Raw genomic sequence first — 23,713 nt, 5'->3', positions numbered from 1 at the left:
TTCAAGTACTTCAATTTGGCCCCATAATCATTCTTCTTTTTTAATGGTTGGTATGTGTGTTGTGTTTTGGACTTTTGATCTGTGGAAGTGAAAAGATTAAATCTCTTACCACTCAAAGTCTCAAACCAAGGGTTTTTGGAAATTTCCATCATAATTCTATGACATTACGACCAATAGCCTAAATATTGTATGTGCTAGTATTTTCATATCGTGGGATCGAGTACTATAGGTAATTTTAACTCGTATGTGTTGTAATTGTATTAAGCTATGTAACTTGAGAAATCAAATATGGAAATTCAAAAATGATGATAAGATTCTTGAATAAGACTTGGGTATTGATGAGGTGATAGTGTTGGAAAATTTTTTATCCTTGTCAAAGCATAGAGACATCCAAGAGAAGATCATTATTTCATTGGTTTATGAGACATTGATGGATAATGGAGTATAATATGTAATACTTTGTTTCTTTAATATATGCCTTATCGGCTAATCTTATCTGGTATCTTTCCTACTATAACCTCTGATATATTCTCATCCAGAGGCCCTGAAAGCTCCATTAATTTCTTCCTTGCGTCTTCTTTACACAATCTATCTAGACATACATAATATAGTGTATAGATGTATAATTTTGAATCAGATTCTCTTAAAGACCAATTGATGAACAAATCATTTGCAAAAGTGTAGGTAACATCAGTTGGCAAGGGGAATATGAGTTATGGTACCACTCTAAGTAAAAAGGTCAAACCTTAAATTTGTAATAGTCTGAAGCCATATAAGAGATAATACCCGATGAAATATTAGTGGAGTTTCATTTTCAGGACACACTCTATTACAAACTCTGGGGCAAAGGTTGGAATTGCCAAAGAGGGTCAATGATAACAAGTGGAATGTTGTTCATGAAACTCTTTAAGGATTAACATTTTCAAAAGCTATGATTTAGCTCTATTTCTGGCAAAAAATGTAGTTAATAGCTTTTGCAGGTTCAATTTCATTTTGTTGGGTTGTACTTGTTCATTTCAATAGCTGCTGTGGCAAAAGCCAGATACATGCACATCTTTACCCCATTCCTCCTCCTCCTTGAGAGATTTTAACATCTCATCATTTTCAAATATAATTTTCCTGTTAACAATACCCATTATCCCATGCCAATTATTATACAAAGAAACTTTGGTCGGGATAAACTTTTCCAAAGTTCTTTTATGCTCCATGTTTTGGTAGATTCGTCATTTGCTTGTAGTAAATCCTACGACGAGCTAACTGCAAACCCCTTGTTTATATCCCCTTAACAACACTGAGTACCACATAGAAAAAGTCGGGTTCGCCAATTTTAGGAAGGAATTCAATGAGAATTAATAGCGGAGAAAATAAGCTCAATTTCCAGCTGCGAGCTCCACCACTATTTTCCACCATACTTGCCACAAATGCTATTTCTAAGACGAGCCATGGGCCACAACGCCCAATTTCCAGCTGCGAGCTCCACCACTATTTTCCACCATACTTGCCACAAATGCTATTTCTAAGACGAGCCATGGGCCACAACGCCCAATTTCCAGCTGCGAGCTCCACCACTATTTTCCACCATACTTGCCACAAATGCTATTTCTAAGACGAGCCATGGGCCACAACGCCATGGGACACAACGCCGGAAAAGTCAAGCTGAAGGGATTGTTATCTAACATTGGGCCGTTCCAAGGCTTGGTTTTAGCACCATCATTAATGGTGATGGCACAGTTGTTAACTGCGAAGCCGAGACTCCACTTTCCCCAACCCTGATACCATGAGACTCTACTTTTCTAAACCCTAGAGTATGGCTTCAGCTGTTGTACCAGTTCATATGTTCCTTTATCCTCTTCTCTGTGATATTTTCAATTCATTGACCTATTTCTTCAGCTCACCGTTGTCTCTGTCACCAAAATCTTTTTAAATTGCTCCAATTCAAGTTCAATTGCTCTCTTGCTATCAGACATTCAGACTTCCTTTATTAACTCATTTACTCTTTCTCTTATCTCCTGGTATCAACATTACTACTTATAATCCAATGCAAATAATCAACTTACCAGTTAAGCCCCAACCCAAACATTGTTTTGTTTTCAGAGCAATAACTAGTTAGTGTTAATATCAAATCTGTCTTAGTTAGTCAGTGATCAGAGAAAAACAAAATTAAAATACTATTTGATCATGACAAAAGACCTTATGTAAACTATTTAAAGCTCAAATAGAACCTGAATTATAGACATCTGCTGAGAGATGTTCATACAAACTTACCAATATATATACAAACAACTGGAGAGCTAAACCAAGTCTATCTGATTACTAAATTTGCTTATCTATACACAAAAGTGAAGGTATAGTTAGTTCCAGAAACTATTTGTTCGTATTTCTTTATCATCTCCATCTTCTCCGGAGTGAATCGGAACCTTCGAAGGGCTTCAGCTTCTGACTCTACTTCTCCTGCATTCACATGTAAAGAAGTTGGATAAGATGAGTAACAAGCTATAATAAGATTCATTAGACGTGAAATAAACATACAAATCAGATCATAAGGAGCCGACTTTTTAAAGGGACAAAATTTAAGCATGGAGACACACGCAGGACACAACTCAACAATCTAGACGAAAGCTAAACTTTCCTGAGATCAACATTCTATTTTTTTTTCCTATTAAGTGAAGATCTTCCTTGTGATCTATACACGGAGAATCTTGTAGTCCTCCGTCCCCCCTAATATGGAGATCTAGAAGTTAATTTTTCATGATGTTCTTCTCGCCTTGTAAGATTACAACATCTCGAAATCAACTCATTATGAAGTTTCTTACCTCAAACTAGCTTTACAAACTTCGCGATTCTCTTATTATGTTTGCTAAAACTAGTCATTTCTATTTTGAACATTTGATAGAAATAGGACTTTGAAATCCGCTACTGTCTGGATAGTATGAGTTTCAGTCCACGAAAGTCATCTCTGTGGTCGTTCGATGAGGTTAAAGTACATAGGAACAGAAAACTAAGATGGTTCGATCATATATAAAGAAGCCAACATGCTGGTATAGCAAATCACCTTGATTTTTTTCTGGCCCTCAACTTCTTTAAGACAAAACTAATTCCTTCCTTGAGAGTAGCTCTTCTACCCTCCTTAAAGTTCCACATTTCTTGTACGGGCTCTCTCCCACTTGGATTGTACTCGTTAATTTCCATCGCTGCTGTTGTCACAGCCTTGTACACCTCCTCACCTATATCCGCCTTTAGAGATTTCAGCATTTCGTCTTCCTCGTTTATAATTTGCTGCACTCATTCCTTATCACATGCCAATAATAATAATAACACATTTACTCAATTAGAGATAGAAATAGAAGAGTTATACCACCATTTTTCCTTCGATCTCGACAATTTTGAACGGGTGCCCTAGGGGGGTCTTTCAAGATATCTTCCCATACACAGCAAAGTTGTACCGATCGAGTCTCTTCATCTGAAGATTTACTCCTCTTTTTAATTGCATTTCTGAATGGTCTCGGGTCAATCTCTCCCATTCTCTTCACCCCAATTAGTTTCGAGCGCCCACACTCGTCTCCTAATCCCTGCAAAAAAAAGGAAGCTTTTTTATGACTCTGATTGCAGATCCATGGGTTAAAACTAAAATACTAGTAATATTTCTTACACGGATTAGTTCTTTACGAGCTTCTTGAAACTCATTGTTCATCTTGATTTCCTTGATAATCAGAGTCTGGCTCAAGTCCTCTAGTCTTTCTTGCTCTTCCATCTCTTGTTCAAGAGTTTTGTTCAATTCATCTATCTTTTTACTCAGTTCAGAGTTGTCGTCACCGTTTTCACCACTTTTCTTTTCCAAAGTCTGTTTCAACTTCTCCAGTTCATGTTCAATTGATTTCTTATCATCAACTTCTTTTTCTAATTGATTCACTCTTTCTCTTAGAACTTGTATTTCCGCCTGAAAGTCATTCAGAAATAGAGATGTAATTAACTAATTATTAAATTACTGGTCATTCAATTCAAAACCTATTCTAAAGGATCAGCCTTCCCCAATGTGGGACTATGGTAAGTTTGAAAATTGTTCAGATTAATAGGTAAAGATGACAATTTACCTTCAACTCCTTCTCATAATGTCTATCAGAAGTTGTTGTTTCATTAATGGTGGAAGAGGAACCGAGAATCTTCATCAATAATCAACATGCAGAAAGTGTTAGCTAGCAGGTAGAAAACAAATTTTTTAACAAAAGATGGAAAAGAGGGAAAAAAAGGGTTTTATTATTATTACATTATGACCCCAGGCGCCATCAGAAGAAGGTTTTGGTAGAAGAATTTGCTTCATGTCATCTGATATACTGATGTTTTATTGAGTTGAGTAATAGCTCGGTGAACTTCATTCATAGTCGTTTCTCCCATAGAGTTGAAATTTTTTAAGGTTTCTGTTCCCTTGAAAATAAAAGATAACAGATTTTCTTGCTTCTCCAATAAACGAAGCTTCTTCTTATCTTCTTTTTCGCCCATAATCGTCTGCACCCAAACACAAGTAGTAATAATTTGTGAGGATACAAATGTTTTCTGAAAACAAATTTTACAAAAGAACTCACTACCTACCTCTTTGCTGCCTGTTTGTTGGGTAGACGCCATTCTAGAGAGAGAGAGAGAGAGAGAGAGGATTCTAAAGTTGATGAAAGGCGAGGGTTTTTTTGAAAATGGTGGGTAGGAAGAAAATGAAAGTGGAAGAGGAAGTGGAAGGGTTGATCTAGCGTCACCGTGATAATTTTGATGGGAGGTTCTAAAGGCGCCCAATATTATTCTTCGTAATTTGCCTGTAAAGGGGGGCTTACTATCATTTTGATGGGCGCTTATAGAATTCCATCGCCACAATTTATCACTGGACGTCCGGACCCTTCTACTTCCTACGGTTCTAAACAGTGACGACAAAACGGTTCGGAAGATCCCCATTGCAATAATAACGTTTTCTTTGGGTGGAAAAATAGGTATGAACCAATTGATCTTGGGTAGGAAAATGACCAAGACCGAAGTCCAGTACCCGAGTTGAGTCCATTGTCCAGACAATGGGTATGCTTGGTTAGTTAGCAAAGAGCTCCAGAAGTTGTCAAGAGACCTCAGACGAGTAACCCATTTAACTCAAGTTATAATGGCTCGATGAAAATACCCGACTGTAGGCTGGTTTGGTGACCGAGAGGAGTGTCTGATTGTCCAACTACTTGATAACAATTATCTGAAAATATGGACCACCCATACACCCAATACCATAAATGTGAGTCTTCTCGTTTTAGGGTATCATACAATGGTGCAGGTAATGGGACGATTCTTTTTTTTTTTTTTTCTGTTGAAAGGGTAAACAATTGCGAACTAATTAAATTCTGACACCAATTACACACAATAGATCATCACTTACATGTTGCTTTTAATTTTAGAATGTCGGAAATAAAAATAATAATCAGTACTATCTTTTGCTTCCCAAGTATAAAACAAAATGGTGAACCTAATTTACATTTGTGTTGTAGCTCTACGGGAGTTCGACAAACATTATAATTTTAACGTATTTGAATGAAATGAAAATAACTGTTGTTTGATTATTTTCGTTTAAAGAACCGAAGACAAAAGCAGATTAGATGTCGATTTGGAAAAATTAGAGTTTTGAATTAGAGATCAAAGTAAAAGAGAGGTATAGATTACAGAGAAATTGTATGACTCACTTGTGTTTGTTTTTTTTTTCCAAAATGAGTGGAAAAAAAATCAAAAGTGAAGGTTAGGAATAAAACATTTCCAGTAATGAAATAATAATTCAAAATGTAATCAAGAGGTGAAATAAAAAGAAGAAAATTCCAAAATGAATGAGTATGTGTTGCCTACTCAATTTGGGCATTATTGTCTAGAAATGTACTATCTATCCCCTCACCTTCCTTTGTGAGTTTTTGTAGGAATCATTACGGCTACCTCTATCCTCCTCCCCGTCGTTGCAATACAGCAGCACACAACTTTTTTTTTTTTTTTGTTGAGATGCTGCACACAACTTGGCAGCTAAACATTTAATTTCCTGCACTTTTACCCTCTATCTCGCTAGAAATAGAAAAGAGTTATTTCCTATTTGACTCCTTACTTTGTGACCAGCTTCCTTTGTAGTTCCCTATTTTTCGTAAATTCAATTATGATACTTTTTTCTTAACACCGTTAGCCAAATTTTATGCTTAATCTTTTTGTCTCTATATTTACCCTTCTTATAAAAATGATTTCTAAATTCAAAATTAGCTCCTTTTTAAATTTAGGTCAGATTCCAAAAAGTTATAACTACTTTAGAAGAAACTAGGTGACCAAATTAGAATACATGTAAACCCATCTCTCCTTCTCTCTCTCTCCTCCATCTCATCGCCTCTCTTCTCTCTCCTCCACATCATGTATCTCGCCACCTCATCATCTTCTCCGATGAAGGTCGTCGGGCGGCCAAATTGTCCGATGACCTTCAGTTTTTTTATCTTTCTCTATATTCTTTCTCTAATCTCTTTCTCTCTAATCTCCCGTGGGTCCACGGGTTTTAGACCCAAAATAAAATTCAAAAAGAGATTAAGGTCCAATTTTCTTAGAAAATAGGATTTTAGTCTTTTTCTCTTTTAGAAGAAACATTGTTGATATATAATGTGTTATGTATGACACATATAAAAAAATGAAATAAAGTATGAAACTTTAACAATAAATAACAAGTTATTTATAAAACAAAACAAGAATCAATAAATAGAAAAACACTGAAACTTTGACATCTAGACATGCTTTAACTATACTAAATGTGTTTTGTTGTAGAAATATACGTAATTGATACTAAATAACGTGTATATTGCGAAACAGATAGTAAGTTTGAAATCAATCGAAAAAATCTGAGAAAAAAAAGAAAGAGAACTTTGGAGATTAGTTTTCAAAAGTAGGTTTTTTTTCTCATATAAAAGGTTATAATGGGTATTATGATTAAATAGAAATGATAGAGACCTGTTTTTCTATAGAAATGGGTCAATTTGGACTCAATATCCATTATAATTATTATTTTGGCTTAAAATCCTATATTAATATTAGGGTGGACTACATGTGTGTTTAGATATAGATTTTTAGACTAGGAATCCAAGAATTATTTTTATATTTCTTCCTTAAAAGCATTATGCGACTTGGAGGGCAAAAGAATCTATCAGTTTCCGCACCCTCGAATTTCCACCAAGGAGAAACAACAATGTGGGGGGATAAAGAAAATTTTACTGAAGAAATGTGTTTAAGTCTATTTTCGGGTTTATGGTTCACACATGTATTAAAAATAAAAAAAGATCATCCCTCATTAGACAATAAAAAAGGAACATCCCCCGATTAGACATGAGTGCTAAGGAGGGATCCTTAGACCAGCCAAAAGAAATCAACTACTAATTCACTAACGGGTGGATTTCATTGTGGTAATGACGCCTCTTTCCTCAAATTCCCCTGCTTAGCCAATGAAACTACTACTACTACTTGTCTTCTTGGCTCAGGCAGATTCTGTTTAATCAAAGCAAAAGACTTTCAAGGGACCAATAAAACCTAAACTGAGACTTAATTTCCAAGTCAGCTGAGAGATGGTACCAACTCTTGCTGTTCTCCTTACAACCTTAGTACATCACACATACATACATATAGAATGTAATTTCAGGAACTAGACATCTAAACCTTACATATCTGGTTTACTAGATTAGTAGTTTCTATATTCAAAAGTTAAGTTATAGTTAGCTAATATTGTTCATTTCATCAGTTCATCCAGGATAGTACTGTATTCCTCCCACCAAGTATCTATCTCATATGCCTTCTCTATCACTTTGATCCGCACAACTTCAGCTTCTACACGGTTTCGGAAGATGCTGGATCCATCTCCCCTGCATTAACATCTAAGGCCAGAATAAGATTCATTAGTTGCGAAATTAACATACAGATCAGATCACAAAGAGGTGAGTTTCGATACATGAGTAGAAACTCAAAAAACAAAAGTTTAGGCATGCCGTATTTCCAAATATATGCGAAATAGATGCACATTCAGCAGTCATCACCTAAAAGGAGAAACAATCCATTTCATTGGTTTCAATTTGGGTGGTGGGTTAAGGGGACAAGAAGAACACACTGATCTAATGAAATATGCAACTAGGAAAGAAAGATGTGACATTGTTCTTCCTCCTCATAACTCAAAGGCGAAATTGTCTCTGTAAAGTTCAAATTCTCTTATTCTTTTCTATTATGAAGTTACATAATTCTTGTCGCCATGACCCAGAGGATCTTGTAGTCATCTGTCTCACAAATACAGAAATGATCTAGTACTGAGTGTTAATTGACTATGATCTGCTCACCTTATAGACTAAAGCATCAACACATCAAGTCGTCCTAAATTTCTTTATCTCCTCAAACTACACCTTAAGAAATTATAATTGCGTTTCTTTTTTCTTTTTAAAAGGAATTGCCATCTGAATTTTAAAACTTAAGTAGAAAGAGGAGTATGGAATGAGTTGCTTTTCAAGATATGATGAGTTATAGTCTATATATATTGATAAGAAATTCTTACAGAGATGAACAAGCATAAAAAAAACTACTAGCTCAAACACTACAAACTCAGCAGAAACTAAAAAGGCAACATATCAAACAATTCGAGCATAATTAGACGTACTAGGAACCCTACTAAATGACAAATCATTTTCAGTGAACTTGCTCAGGTTTCTTAACTTATAGTAACTCTGTATAGATGCCAACTCGAACCCATAAACCAAACATATACCATATCTATTTTTTGCTTCATTAGGATGACCAAAGCGGAACTCTTTTATTCCCTTGGCAAACTTAATGTGATTCATGTGCATTTTACTTGTTTTCTTAGATGTTTTGAATTTTCATTCAATGGAGAGGGATCTTTAAAGAAAGTTCTCTTTCTTACTTGTCTAAGTTCTCTCTTTCTTTAAAGAGAGAACTTAGACCGATTGCAGCCAAATACCCGATATTAAGAGAGAACTTAGATCGATATCAAATTAGATTAAATTTCCAGCTAAATACCCGATATTAAGATACTCCACTAACTACTAAGATATAAAAACATTAGACCAATCGCGGCCAAGAAGGTTCGGAGAGCGTACCATAACAAGCCAATGTACGGGTATTTGCCTTTGACCCGTTAAAGAGAGCACTAATGGCTTCTTTGAGAGTGGCTCTCCTTCCTTCTTTGAAGTTCCATAGTTCTTCAACCGGTTGTCTGCCACTGGGATTATACTGGTTCAACTCCAACAGTGCAGTAGTTACTGCTTTGTACGCCTCCTCTCCGAGATCCAACTTTAGATTCTTCAGTTTGGTATCCTCCTCATCTATTACATCCTGCATTACCAAAATTTTTGATCAAATAATCACTCTAGATCGTTTCTAAACGCGTATTTCAATCAATCAGTTATTCTAAAATAGGAGCAAGTAGTGTATCTGAATCACCTGATTTCTATCCCCAACCTTGACGACCTTAAACGGATGCCAGTTTTGATCTTCAATCTGGTTCTCCCAGAAAGAATAAAGCTCTGAAACCATCTTCCTCTTACCAACACTACTACTACTACCCTTACTGTTACTTACTTGAACAGCTTGTGCAAAAGGTTTTCGATCAAGATCTCCCATTCTTTTCAGACCAACACATTTGTTTCTTTTACTTGTTCCGCTCAATCCCTAAACATGAAACCAAATCATCAATATATATATAGTTCTAATATATTAGCAAGTAGTAATTCATAAAGCTTAAAAGAACAAATTTTACTTACAGCCATCACTGCTCTACGAGCATCCTCCAGTTCTTCTTTGTACTTTCGTTCAGTAAGAAAAGAAGTTTGGATAAGAATTTCATTTTCTTCAATTTCTGTTTCTTTCTCTTTCAGTAATTTTTCTTTCAACTCTTCCATTTCTTTAATGGCAGCTGAAAACTCACTTACCCTTTTCTCAAATTCATCTTCTTTCTCTTTCAATTTCCCTTTTAATTCATCATTTTCTTTCTTTGATAAAGAAATCTCAAGCCCAAGTACCTTCAACTCTGTTTCCTTCTCTTTGAGAGCTCGTCTTAGACTATGAATTTCTCTTCTATCAACAGAATAGAAATCATCAAGTTGATTAACCCTTTCTTCTTTTTCTTTTAGAACAACCCTCAAATCATCCATCTTTTTCTCTAATTTCAGATTCTTACTTTTCTGTTCCTCAAGTTCCACAACTTTCTCTTCCATGATGTAGTTCAAATCATCAACCTTGTTCCTCAAAGTTTCAGTTAGTTTTTTCAGAGTTAAGTTTTGATCATTTCTAGCTTCTTGATGTTTGGAAATGAATGTTTCACTCATTGTCTCCAACTCTTCAGACCTTTTCATAAGAGAGATGATATCTTGATCATTACCATTAGCAGAAGAACTACTCACCATCTCACTTCGAGATCTCTTCCGGGAATAAGCCATTACAAGAACCAGGAGAGGAAGCTATGAGGGTTTTCTTTTTTGTTTAGAGAGAGTGAGAGAGAAAGAAAGGAGATGAGGGGGATTTGATATGGAAAGGAAACCCTAATTTGAGTGGAAGGAATCTCTGTTGTACGTCACTGAAAATAGTAGTGGAACTCTATTACTCTTCCTTTCTCTCTCTACTGAAAACAGACGGGTATTGATGACATTGATATTTCTTTCCGTTGAGAAGAAGCGGAAAATGGTGAGTATGTTCAATCGAGCACGAGTATACGTGGCTGACGCTCTGAAGTTTGCTTTGCCTATGTGTCTGGCTGGGCTGGATCTCGTCTTTTTACTAGAAAGGTCCACGTCAACTCCTTTGCCTATGTGTACCAAACGCTTTTGTTCATCTGTAAAATTACTAAGCATAGCTAAAAGTCGGGAAGAAGAAAATAAGTTTGACCAAAGCCACCCCTCCATTTTATATGCCAATTTTCATCTTGTAATGAAAGAAGAGGCGCATTATAGAATTGGCCTCGAAGAGGGTTTGACGTAGTCAATTTCCGACACCTACAAGTGTCCCTGTTCCCCCCCCCCCCCCCCCACCCACTCAAACGGACCAATTTGTGGCTCAGTATCAGATTGGGCTAGTCCGAGAGGAGTCAGATTGTTCAGTCCGACAGGTCTGGGACAGACTCACTCTGAGAATGTGTTTTGGCTTCGGACTGGTCAATGTGAGACCTTGCTTGAGGTCTTAGACTGGTCAGTCCGAGGGTCTTTGATGCTTCAAGCTCTCTAGGTCAAATTCCTTTTCAATTTCGGATCAAACTCTCTAAGTTAAATCCCTCTAGGTTAAATCTCTCTTCTTCTTCTTCTCTTCAAACTTTGTAGGTCAACAAACAAATAAGAAGAAACGAAACAACGCTTGTACGATGTTAATGTTAGGAAAAATAACCTAATTAACTTGTTCAGGAATATGAAGATAAACGATGCGAAAGTAAAAGTAGAGACACCAAGATTATTTAACGTGGCAAAAAACCCCTCCAAACTAGAAGGTAAAAAACCACGGGACCTAGTCCAGAAATCTTCCACTATAATTAAATAATGGGTTACACAATTCTTCACCAAACCTATGGTGGATAAACTAATTGTTCAAGATGTGTAGAAACACTCTTGGATAACAATTCTTCCCTAAACTAATAGAGGATAAACGAATTGTTAAAGATGTGTGGAAACACTCTTGGATAACAATTCTTCCCTAAACAAATAGAGGATTAACCAATTCTTCAAGATGTGTAGAAACACTCTTGAATAACAACTCTTCACCAAAATTATGCTGGATAAACTGAACAAAGAAACAAAGAAATAAAAATCTCTTACTCCTTAGGATTTGGACAAATCCTAGATTACTAAAGGTTGAAGAAGATAACCACAAACTAAATTGCTTCACAAGATTAATAATCTTCTTTTCTTCAAACCAATATTCTGCTCTTTCAATCTCTCTTGAAAGAACCACTTCAGGAATCTCTCTTTCTCTGACTTCTCTTTGTTCTGGAAGTTGTTGTCTCTCTTATCTCTCTCTAACCTGAGAAGATATATCTGGGAGGATTTTCTTGTAACTCTCCCAACTGGGAGCTCCCAACTGGGAGCTCCCAACTGGGAGGATACTTTCTGACAAAGTATGAATAATTTCTTCCCTTTCATTCCCTATTTATAATGATAAATAAGGAGGTATTCTACTAGAAATAGGATTCCTTTTTATATAAGGAGGGACCCCAACAGTTAAATCCCCCTTCTTCTTCTTCGGATCAAGCTTCTAGGTTAAATCTCCTAATTTTTCTTGCAAGATCTTTGAAGAGAGATAAAAGAACGAAGAAGAAAGGGGGTGTTTGGGGTCACCTCTTGGGCCGTACAGGATGTTGCGCCTACAGGCCGATACCCTAAGAGAAAATTTGGGGTGAGCACTTGGGCCCACTCTTCTCCCATTAAGTTCGTTTTATTTTTAAAATTTAATTTCATTGGTTGTACGGCCCATTATAGTGTTTTCTAAGCGTTTTCTAAGCTAGAAATAACACATGCCCTTGAGTAAAGTCAAGCAAGCTCAAAATACAATCCAAAAACTAGATTACCGTGTTAACTAGTATTAGAACGGTCTTACTTAGTATCGGGACAGTCTTAATTAGATTTGGAACTCGGTAATTAGTACTGGAACTAGGTAAATTGTAGATATGTGATATTCAAGTAGCAACAAAATTTAGGTGTTGTAAAATTTGCACTCAAGATTAAATATAGTATTGACTGCCTATCTAATTACATTCGACAAATTATATTTGTTAGTGCTCAACGTCTCCAAGTTATTATTCCGAATAAATTGACCATAAGTTTGTGATATGAATTTGCAATTGAACAATTTGATATGATTTATGTTGTTGTACTTTGTGTACCTTTATGTTTGTTTTTATTTTGGATATTGTAACAGACGCTTAAGTTTATGTATTTGCTTTCAACAAAAAAAAAAAAAACAATTTGATATGATTTAGTGCCAGTTATTTCGCACACAATCAATCAAAGTGGACCCATAAATAAGTCACCCTTCTGAAATTCTTGAAAAAATCGACAATCTCTACCATCACAGGTATATATGACATTATGAGAACCTTGAACCATGTTGAGCCATAGAAAGTTCTAAGTTATACTATAAGTATAACTAAGCAGATAATGTCTAGTTATTGACTTATTGTGTAATTGACAGTAAGTTTTTCAGCTGAACTTAGCTACCGAAAAAGTATATTTTTAGACCAAATGTTTGGCAAATACAGTATAGGTGGATTCATAAACAACTCACCATTCCGATTCCAAGATCGTTGAAATTCTAGGATAGAGAGAAGATATATTGAAGGAAAAAGAGTAGATGAAATCTCATAAGTTTGATTTAGCTATATATTTGTGAAGGATCGGAAGCAAATAAGACAATACAAGGCTTTCGAAATTAATGGAGACAAATCAGTAATCTGCAATTTGAGATATCGTTGTTCAAGTTCAAAACAAATGCTTAGGTTTCATCTTCAGGTTCCTGAATAATTCTCAGATATAACAAAACTTGCAGACCATTAACAACCACTAAACAGAATACTAACATGAGATTAGACTTCCACATGAACTCTATACTACCAGATCATATTCGCCAAAATATCCTATTTCTTCTCTAACAGAGTTACTTTCAATCTATCATGACTATTTTCTTCAAGTTTTAAGTAGCTAGCATACCAAAAGTATTAAGTCTAGAATAATACTCCAGTATCATGGATGATATCTCTAGAAAGTCTTAATTAGATATCTTAATTCAAACCTTAGTTCCTCTTTCTCTTGTTTGTTTTCCATTTCTGGAGTATAAACGAGACTCCGTCCCTCAATGTTGCCCTTCTTCCGTCCTTGTTGTTCCATAGTTCTGATATTATGTACCTTCCACTTGGGTTGTATTCGTTAATCTCCATCAGGGCCTTCGTCACGGAGTTGTAAACATCCTCGCCTAATTCACTTCTAAGACCTTTTAGCTTCTCATCCTCTTCGTCTATAATCTCCTGCGTCACCAAATTCCCATAAAGTAATTAATAACATTCTACAAGTACAAAAAATTTAAAAAGTAGGCAAATGAGTTACGTAATACATCGAATTCAAGATATTTAAATCATCCAAAGATATAGCCCGTAAAGTTCCTACGTTTTTCAAATGATAGATCGACTCATAGAATTAGGCAATGAGATTTTGTGAAGGAAAACAAGGTCGAGAGATTAAATGTTTCTACAATAAAATCATTAAACATATAACTCTTTATCCGCTTCTATACACAACAGTAATTAACAAAAGAAAGTATGCGTAGCAGGTAATCGTGAAAAGAATTACTAAGACATATCAAACTTTGCAGATTTTCTGGAAAAGATTTGAGAGATGAAGATGGGAGATTTTGTATGATGAGGAAAGGTTTAGACATCTCGTTTCACAGCACTTGACTTTCTACAATGCTATCTAGGGTCTGAAATTTGAAGAATGTTCTTCATTGTAAGAAGGGCATCCTTGCTAAAAGCATCCTATTGTAAAAGAATTAATCTTGTCCTTCGTTACTAAGTTAATAGTTCAATAAATGTTGATCGTACCATTAAGTTACAATGAGTGTATGATGGAGTAATAAATTAAATAATTAACATAACACATTCATGAAATCCCTATGATGATCTTCATGTGAGGCCTCAAGGAGCAGTTTGTGTGATCATGTAGAAGTACATATTGTACAAGTCTTGATTATTTTCTAATTGGGAGTCCGGGAGAAAAGAACTTGTAATCGAGAGAAAAGAACTTGTAATCGAGATAAAAGCACTAGTATTTAATTGGGCCATATTCCAGTGTGTAACAATCCTCTATTTTAGTGGTCTCTGTTTTTATCGAGTTATGTAACTTTTGTCAATGGTATCAGTCCAACATTCTAACTGAACCTTTACCTCCACATAGCAAGGAATGACACCTCATCATCTAGTGATAGTTTCTTTTCTTACCAAAATATGCTTTATTATCAACTAAACAACAAAAAAAAAGTACTTATACGACAGTCACAGAGAATAGAAGAATAACCTTATAAGAATTTCCAACTTCGACAATTTTAAAGGGATGCCAATCGGGATCCCTAAGATATCCGTCCCATAACGAGCAGAGTTGTGCAGCTTTCGCATCAGCATCCTCGGCATTATATTTCCTCCTACATGCAACTTGGAATGACTTGGTATCAAGCTCTCCCATTCTTTTAATTCCAATTGATGCACGAGCGCCCATTTCTCTCAATCCCTACAACCCAAGGAAATAATAGTGTGACCTGGCAACCACAAGAAATAGTGAAATAATCAAATTAAATAAAAACAAGGAATTAATAAACTCACGTTGATTAATGCTTTACGAGCATCCTGCACTTCATCGTTGGTTTTACGCTCCTTGACTATAAGTGCCTGATTCAAATCCTCAAGGTTTTCGAGCTCTCCTTCCTTCTCTTCCAAAGTTTGGCTCATTTCTTTTATCTTATTCTTAAACACCGTATCTTCATCACCTGATTCACTTCCCATGTGCTTCAGAACATTCAGATTTCCTTTCAACCGCTCTATTTCTAGCTCTAGGGTTTGTTTCGCACCCAATTGTTTTTCTAATTGTAGTATTCTCTTGTGAAGGTCCTCCTTTTGCCTCTGAGAAGCAAACAATCAAAAGTAGGTCATAAAATCTTTAAGTGTTGTATTACATACTTAAGATGAACAATCAAGATTAACTGTCAGCTAAGTAGTATACCTTTTGATCTTCAACCAGCTTCAACACACTTTTATCAGCCTTCTTTTGTTCCAATGTAGCCATTTGGAAGGAACTATTTTTCATGGCATTCTGAACATACAAAAAGAGAATATTATCAAACAATTTTGACGGTAAAATTCAATGTTTTGTCAGAATCTTGAAACTGCAGGGTTGTTGTCACAATAACAGTAGTGTCATGAGATTTGTAGAATGAGCACGTTGCACATATTTGTAAACAAGTCGTTGATACGTCCTAAAACAATCATTAGAGATTTACCTTTCTTTTTTCCTCATTAAGTTTGTTTCTTTCACTTTCATTTTGCGCCTCACGTTTCTCTAGCTCCTTCCCTCGCAGCTCTAACTCTTTGCCTTGACACTCCAATTCTGTCTTCAGTTTCTCATGCTCATCACATATCCTTTGGAAATGATCTTTGGCGCTTTGCTGCATTTTTCTTATCTCTGATACATACAAAGCAAGTGTCAACTAATTTTTGGTAGCTACAAAAGAATGGAACTAAAATGAAAAATGATAAACTACACGTTACAACCCAGCATGAAGTAAGTTTTGCGTTGCTATAAGTCCAGGGAACAAAAATGAAAACAAAAAATCACACAAGAGACAACTCGGTACATTTCATTTTGATTGGAAACACGTCCTACTAAGACTTCTATTTGGAGCGGTTACTATGTAAAGGATCTAGTATTCAGTCGAGCTGACATGTTTGTAAGAGATGAAGAAATACGTTCCATGTGGATTTGACAAAGAAAACTACAAGTAGGATTGCTTATCAGGCACGTACACGTGAAACCAATTATTCCTATTAGTCTACAAGAACAACAAGCTATAAGATAACATACGAATTTCAGACAGTGTATTAGCTTTTATTATATTTTTTTAGTTGAATGAGGGGGAAGGGAGTATAAGAAGATCCTACAACAGGAGCCCGCAGGTCACTCTTATGATTTGACTAACCTTAGACTCTAAGCAGTATCTTAGTTCAAAATTTGCCCAAATGCTTACCTTCATTATATTTTTGATGTAACTTATCATTTTGGTCCATCATGTTTTCGAGAGATAAGTAGGTCTCATTGTATTTACATTCAATTTCTTTCAGGTTTCTCTCCTTCATATCGATCTCATTAGCCAAGGTCTTCACTAGCTTGCTAGTTTTCCTCTCTTCTTCGGCTACAACATCTGCTGTTGTTTTCAGCTCTCCATTTTTTCTCAAATGTTCACCTATGATTCCATTTGAGTTGAAATCGTCTTCCCGAGCTACCCATCCATATATACGTGAAGAACGGTGCTCCTTAGCATACCAATCCCGTTTTCCACAGCGACCAAATTCAAGAGATTTCTCAAAAGACATGGCATCATGGAATCCAGGCCAGTCTTTGTTGAAAAGCACAACAGCACTCCCTGAATAGCCATGTTCATTCCAAAGGTGATGAACCTTTAGGTCCTTTACAGGGTTAAACCCTTCCCTTGCCAATCGGTCTCTTAACTCGGACCCACTTTCCCCAACATATTTTCCATCCTTCCACTCCTTGGGAAGATTAACTACAACTCCCATCCATGGAAATACAAACTTCTCTGTCTGATTGCAGTCACTCGGAGGCTCAATCTCAGCTGGAGGTTGTGACAAAATCACAATGGGAGCCAGGTCTCTCTCCAAATATAGCGCCAAAGCTCGGTGATTAGCCTTGTTCTTAGCACTTCTACTTTGTGAACCCTTTGCCACCCCTGCAGCATGTTGTGTAATCTCCTTGTACTGGTATTCTTGTTTCTTTTTACCCTGGCAAAATGGGCATCTAAAGCTCGTTTCGGAGATTTTCACTTTGTATTTTCCATTCTTTAGTTGTTGGTAATATTTTTGTCCATACTCTTCTATCTCAGATTCACTAACATCTGATTCATCTTCTGAACTGTAATTCATTTTTCAACAACCTACAAAATTAAAATGAGAATGTCAAATACACAGGAAGTTGAAAAAGCAGAATACAATTGTAAAATAGATCGAATGAAAACCGACATTTTCCTCTGATTTATACATATATGATGTTATGTTCATCACAGAAATTAAACAACCCTTTTTTCTAGGAATCAAACTCAATAATAAATCTACAGAAAAAAAAATTAGCAAGGAAACATCCATTCTTTTCAGCCCATGGAATCAAGTCTAAAGTTGTGTCAAAACTCAAAAACTAACATCTGTTGTTTCCTTTTTCTTTGTTTGAACAAGAGAAGAATGATTTTATTAAATGAAGGAATGTACAAGAGAACTAACAGTTGTTCATTATCATTTATCAATACAAATACACAAACCCTAGTTTAAAACCCTAAAAAGCTACTACCCTTCATTATGAACTACTTAAAAGATAAACACTTCCAGGTACTAAAAAATCCTTCTGATAAACAACCAAACAGGGTTAAAAATATTCAAAATAACAGGGGAAAACAAATTCAAATGCTCAAATACAACACCATTAGAAGAAATCGAAGTTCTACATTATCAATGACATAGAAATGCAATCTAACGTCAAAAACTAAGAACATGAGATGAAGATTTGCATGTAGATTAAGAAATACAAACTAGAAATGGTAAAAAGAACATCTGAGATTTCTTATTTTGAAGTTTGAAGAAGATGAAACGGTGTAGAAATGACTTACTTCAATCGCAAGAAAAACCCTAGAAATCGAAATGGTTTTAGAGAGAGAAACAAAGAGAGAGGAGGGTTTTTGCAGAGATAGTAACAGAATGAAGGTAATGGAAAGACTAGCATGAAAAAGTGATATATGATTTCATTCTTATGTACTTGATACCGTTGATCTTATGATCGTACAGATCCTTGAGATCCAACGGTCTTCCTATCGCCACGTTTTTATCTATTTTTTGCATGTCTTAAAGGAGTCTTTTGTGTTTCCAGGAAACCTCCCGCCAAGAGAAAGTGGATACTCCTACAATTCTATTTGAGTTCTATTCTGCCCTAGTTTAACAACTATTTTACCCTAATTTGCGTCTTATCAATGTCCCACTGTTATTCTAGAAAACCATTAAGGAATTGTTACTCGACCAAATAAAATAAGAAAACATCTGGCTCGACGAATTTCAATGTACCTAGACGGATTACTCAAAATTTCTGTCTAGTTGATGAAATCTGATCATCTATGTTAAATATTAGCGGATCTTAGACAGAGTGTCATAGTTTGTCATTGATATTAGATTGTGTTTCTATTCTTGACAAATAAATATTCGATTCGTCTACTTGAGTGCTATGATTGGAGTGTTTCTCTTTCGAAAATTTAAATAATAATTGGTTTGACATTGGCCTTTACAAAAACTTTTAAGCATTTAACATTTTTCCTTTTCCTTTGCATATTTCAATAATGAGAATGTTTGATCTAAGATATTTGTATTAGTAACGTTTAGTATTTAGAAATAGACCAATAACACGTATCCTTCGAAAAGCTAAGAAGAATTTGGTTTCAGTCTTCTATAGCTAGGTAGGGTCGTGGTTGACAATTTAGAAGCACTGTCTTTTTTACAAAAAAATGTATGAGCTAAACAAATTTTCAAAATAAAATAATAAACTAAAATTGAAATAATTTAAGTAAAAGTAAGACATTAAATCGTGAATGAATCGAAAGTTATATGTATAATGTGGCCAAACGATTGCCTTGACATTTTTTTTCCTTGTAAAGTTTCTCCTATTTGTAAATGATTTTTGTTCTATAGAATGTTATTTTGGAATTCAAGGAAAGTACGTTATTAGAATAGGGACTTAACATTTATACTTTTTTGTTCGGCTGAAAAGAATCGATACGAATATCCAAATTAGAGTTTAAAGAGATATATGTGGTAATGAGAGTTTGGATAGAGAGATTTTGCACAAGAGAAAGAATGGGAGATTTGAGAGTGGAAGAGAGAAAAAGAGAAAGATCTGTCAAAAAAAAATTAGAAAAAGTTATGTGTTAGAGATTAATATACCAGCAATAAAAATTGCATTAGAAATGACAAAAACAGGGAGAGAGACATGGGAGTTTTGCGATAGTTAAAGAAGAGTTTTGTGAACCTTTAATGTCTTAATTGTTGCTTAGTACTGGGGTTGAACCTTGCTCACCACTCGCTAGAGGCAACCCCTGGGCCAAAGGAGCTGCTCTCTTGGAATGTAAATTATGTGGCATTTGTTTAATTTAACACCACACATAGTCAAATTTCACCAGAAAGCCCCTTGTGAAGGGGGGACCTTGTGCGGACACACAACATTTAATGCACAATCTAATTAGAATTGACTCTTCGATTTCAGTTGACTTAGTTGTCATCGACATCTAATATAGCTTTATGAGGTATGCGCACATTTGTAGAGTATGATGTAGTGAAAAAACCACATACAATTCTGCATGAGGTTCAAATTGTGGAACTTATATAGAAATATAGCATGTGAATTCTTTGTCAACCCAATTAGTAGGCCAGAAATTTCTACTTGAAGTCCTCATTTATTTGCCCATATATAAGAGTAGGGAGATTTTAAAAGGCCTCCCCGTTTTTGTTAAAAGGCCTCCCCATGGTTTTGTTGACTTAGTAAAAAACCTTTGACTTAGCTTGGTTAAAGGGCCCCCTCTTTGAATGGGTGAAAAAAAACCCCCTTTAAAGGTGTATTTCACCCACATCATTTGACCACGCCACATCATCATCTTCTCCGGCAGGGTCGCCGGCCGGCGACCCTGTCGGAGAAGATGATGATGTGGCGTGGTCAACATGATCGGTCTTGGGTTAAGTTTGACCTAACGGCGTTAACTTTACCGTTAGGTCAAATATTGATGAAGGAGGTGCTCTTTTGTAGAGAGGGCCCTATAACCAAATGGGTTATAATGAGGGGCGCTTTTAGCGGGGAGGCCTTTTAACAAAAACGGGGGGGCCTTTTAAAATTTCCCTATAAGAGTATTAGGTAAACGAATTCTACATTTACCAATTATGTTCCCGGCTCACCAAATGTCCCCACCACATAGCCACTAGGCTTTCATGAAAGTAAAGCAAAGGGGCACGTAAGATTGAGAGAGAGATATTAATCCACACAAATGATGATTTGGAAGCTACTAAGCCTTTAATCTCCTAACTATTTCAATTGAGTTTCATTATTATACTAACTTAAAAACATAATAATGCATAGTATATAATGATATCCTATCTGCATTGTTCTAGAACTTTTTTGATGCTTGTTGATTGGCCAACTACCACGATCCAAGAAAAAAAAGATAAAAAATAATTAATAAAATAATATAGAAAAATTGTAAAGTTGTACTAATAAATTGGTTTCAAAAAAGAAATACTCTTGCTTAGCTAATAAACAAAGGAAGCTAGTAGTAACATAAAAATCAGTGGATATTGATAGCTTTTTTTACTTGTTTCTCAAGGCTCATTTAATGCATCTCACGAACATTTCAACTTGTGAGCAGATGTACCATCAATTTTGTCTGCCATTCATTCACAAAAATGGACTTCTTAAACTTTATGAAAAAATGCTTAAACGGTAACCTCTTTTACTTTATCGGGAAAAAGATGTCTTACAACATCAGTATGGAGTGTCCTTAACATTGAGTAAGGTCAGTGTCTTTTGACCACAAGTCCACAATCATCTATTGGCACCTCAGCACCTGGGTATAAAGATTTCGGATCGACTCGTCCCTCCGTATTCCAAAGAAAAGCTTGGGACTCCGACCAGCTAAAAAGCACCCGAAAATTGTTGTTAGCACCCGGACGAGAAAATTTTATGAAGGTCAATCTCCTTTGACCACAAACATCTATTTGCACTCGAGTGTAAAAGTCTCGAATCAACTCGCCCGAAACCCTAAGGAAAGCTTCGGACTCTGACTAGTCTGAGCCCTTGTTTTGGGTTTAAGACTGACCAGTCCAAAATTTTAAGCTAGGTCTCGGACTGACCAGTTCGCAACTTAGGCCATGTCTTGGACGATGAGTCCCCAACTTAGGCTATGTCTTGGACAAACCAACCCGAAAGTTAGGCCAGGTCTCGGACGCGTCAGTCCGAGACCAGTCCAAGAAGTTTTTTAATGGTGGTTTTGGATGAAGGGCTTCAAAACAAGGTTTTTTTTCTCTCTAACTCCTCGCTATAGATAGATTAAGAAGAAAAAAAGGGTTCGGGGTGGACTGGGTGCCTACTACGGAGGCACCCAATTCGTACTGGATGCTATTAAGCACCCGACACGAACAACAATTCCAGTGGGTGCTTGTAGCCACTCCTTAACTAGAGTGGATTTTTTTACAATGGGTCATGGTCCTGAAAAGGTCAAGGCATTCAGATATGCCAGAGACCGATCTAACACGTCCACAAAATGAGTTGCGTGGTAGCTTGAGTGCACAAAAAAATATAGTCCTCGCCCCACCCGTGGGCCCTAATGGAATGGGGCTTTCCTTCCGTTTTTTCCATATTTTAAAAAAAAGGTGTCGAGGACGTTGCAGATGTCCGGGACATACACAACTTCATCTAACGCTATAAGACCACATGAAGACACCTGCGACCGAGTATCACAACCACTAGGAAAGAAAGCAACAATAGACCACAACATAGTAGATGCAAAGCTTACAAATTCCCTATTAGGGAAACTGAAATAATAAAAACTAGAAATTTAGAAAGAGCTTAAGCGACCCCAGATAACCAGAATCAGGAGATCATAAGGAGGCAAGAGGAGATGTTATTGCATATGGTGTTGATAGGTAGACTACCTACTTCTAGTAACCAGAGTCGGATCGGTAGGTTCGGTTTAGAAAGCCTGCGGATCCATCTTGATTAATTTACACTATTTCTGACTAGAGAGGGGACTTAGATCGGAGGGGAGGAGGAGCTATAGCAATGTAATAGACGTGTATGTGGTGCTGGGTCGTGGCAGCCTACTTCAATTTTAACAAACTCACTTGCAGAGTTTGAAAACCTTATCAAATCTCCCTATCCTATATGAGTTCATGTTGGACTTTTTTTTTTGGTTGAACTATTGGACTTTTTTTTTTATAGTCTTCACATGAAGTTAAATATTGATAATAGAATTGGCTCTTTTGGCCAAAATTCACGCCCACATTCTAGCCCAATCTGAATTTGGATTAGGCGTCCAATTGAGACCAAATGTTGGTCTCATCTAATTATGTATTTAAAATTCTGAGTACGTTATAATAATGTTCAATCTTTTGAATATCCTTTTAAACAGTTAAATTGGTTGTATATTACAAATCAAGTCAAAGTGATTTAAAAGTTTTCTATTATTAATAATTAAAATCCCATTTGTTTAAGTAATTTTGATTACAACCCTTACAAAATATAAAAGAGTGACTCATTTTATTATAATGTGGTGAAACATATCCGAAGATTGAAATTTTGTGGAATCCTGTTTTTTCTTTAGGGAAAGATAAATCTCATAAAAGATAACACAGTTTTACAAATACAAAGAAAGATAAAACCATGCAAATTAACCGAGAAGGACCAAAAGGACTATTCAGCCAAACTTTGGATCAAATCCTCTGTCGCTAATAAATGAATCACCTGATTGCAATGTTCGGGAGTATAAAGAATGGTAACGTGTCTAGTAGAGATTCGATCATGCAGAGAAGCAATCTCGTGTCTGGTGAAATCCTGTTTGAATAGGATGTGGCTCACAAAAAGACGTGGGAAAAATCTTAGCACAGTACAATCCATTTAGTCCTACCATGTTGTTTAAACCCATTAATAGATGAGTTAGTGTTGTTTAAAGTTGTTCTTAAATGTCAACAGTTGGTAGCTCAAGTTCGTGTTGACATAAACTTAAGAAAGTCATAAAGGTCCGAGTTCAAATCCCAGAGAAGGTGGAATCTTTGGTTATTAGATTTGGGTTATTAGACCCGGTCCTAAAGTCAATATGACTTCCAAAAAAAATGATGTGGTATGTCAATGTTCTACTCACG

The 23,713-nt window shown here is 35.9% G+C and overlaps 2 protein-coding genes across 3 annotated transcripts; both read right to left on the bottom strand.

Moving 5' to 3' along the window:
* Positions 1-2,171: 2,171 nt before the first annotated feature.
* Positions 2,172-4,704, bottom strand: LOC147566681 (factor of DNA methylation 1-like). 2 transcript variants are annotated; one of them, XM_086668564.1, is made up of 7 exons: positions 4,588-4,704; positions 4,265-4,503; positions 4,092-4,160; positions 3,650-3,937; positions 3,356-3,569; positions 3,053-3,276; positions 2,172-2,451 (listed from the first exon to the last, which is right to left on the bottom strand). In XM_086668564.1, exons 2-6 carry the CDS (start codon positions 4,316-4,318, stop codon positions 3,221-3,223), a joined length of 681 nt encoding a protein of 226 aa, XP_086524690.1. In that variant the 5' UTR covers positions 4,319-4,503; positions 4,588-4,704; the 3' UTR covers positions 2,172-2,451; positions 3,053-3,220. The 2 variants fall into 2 exon arrangements, with proteins under 2 accessions (XP_086524690.1, XP_086524695.1); XM_086668569.1 differs by having other exon boundaries at positions 3,053-3,234.
* A 2,866-nt stretch (positions 4,705-7,570) lies between these two features.
* LOC147566680 (protein INVOLVED IN DE NOVO 2-like) lies at positions 7,571-18,702 on the bottom strand. Its single transcript, XM_086655283.1, has 11 exons — positions 18,436-18,702; positions 16,789-17,712; positions 16,045-16,226; positions 15,768-15,857; positions 15,371-15,667; positions 15,069-15,278; positions 13,799-14,023; positions 9,786-10,481; positions 9,466-9,693; positions 9,123-9,357; positions 7,571-7,895 (listed from the first exon to the last, which is right to left on the bottom strand). The coding sequence occupies exons 2-11, from the start codon at positions 17,699-17,701 to the stop codon at positions 7,849-7,851; spliced, it is 3,123 nt and encodes a 1,040-aa protein (XP_086511409.1). The 5' UTR covers positions 17,702-17,712; positions 18,436-18,702; the 3' UTR covers positions 7,571-7,848.
* Positions 18,703-23,713: the final 5,011 nt, after the last annotated feature.

Source organism: Eschscholzia californica, unplaced genomic scaffold (assembly GCF_041429995.1).
Source record: "Eschscholzia californica isolate CP2 unplaced genomic scaffold, dmEscCali1.0.p SCAF_1, whole genome shotgun sequence".
Classification (NCBI taxonomy): Eukaryota; Viridiplantae; Streptophyta; class Magnoliopsida; order Ranunculales; family Papaveraceae; genus Eschscholzia; species Eschscholzia californica.
The sequence above is the reverse complement of the archived record's forward strand: the minus strand, read 5'-3'. Positions and strand labels throughout refer to the sequence as shown.

Bases quoted from the DNA above. Each gene is read 5' to 3' on its own strand.
- LOC147566681 (XM_086668564.1), bottom strand. From the start codon at position 4,318: ATGAAGCAAATTCTTCTACCAAAACCTTCTTCTGATGGCGCCTGGGGT. The intron at 3,938-4,091 runs GTAAATTGTCAT...AATGACTTTCAG, and splicing joins ATTATGAGAAGGAGTTGAAG to GCGGAAATACAAGTTCTAAG. The intron at 3,277-3,355 runs GTATAACTCTTC...GAATGAGTGCAG, and splicing joins AGATCGAAGGAAAAATGGTG to CAAATTATAAACGAGGAAGA.
- LOC147566680 (XM_086655283.1), bottom strand. From the start codon at position 17,701: ATGAATTACAGTTCAGAAGATGAATCAGATGTTAGTGAATCTGAGATA. The intron at 15,668-15,767 runs GTATACTACTTA...TTTGCTTCTCAG, and splicing joins AGCTGGTTGAAGATCAAAAG to AGGCAAAAGGAGGACCTTCA. The intron at 14,024-15,068 runs GTTATTCTTCTA...TTGGTGACGCAG, and splicing joins AAGTTGGAAATTCTTATAAG to GAGATTATAGACGAAGAGGA.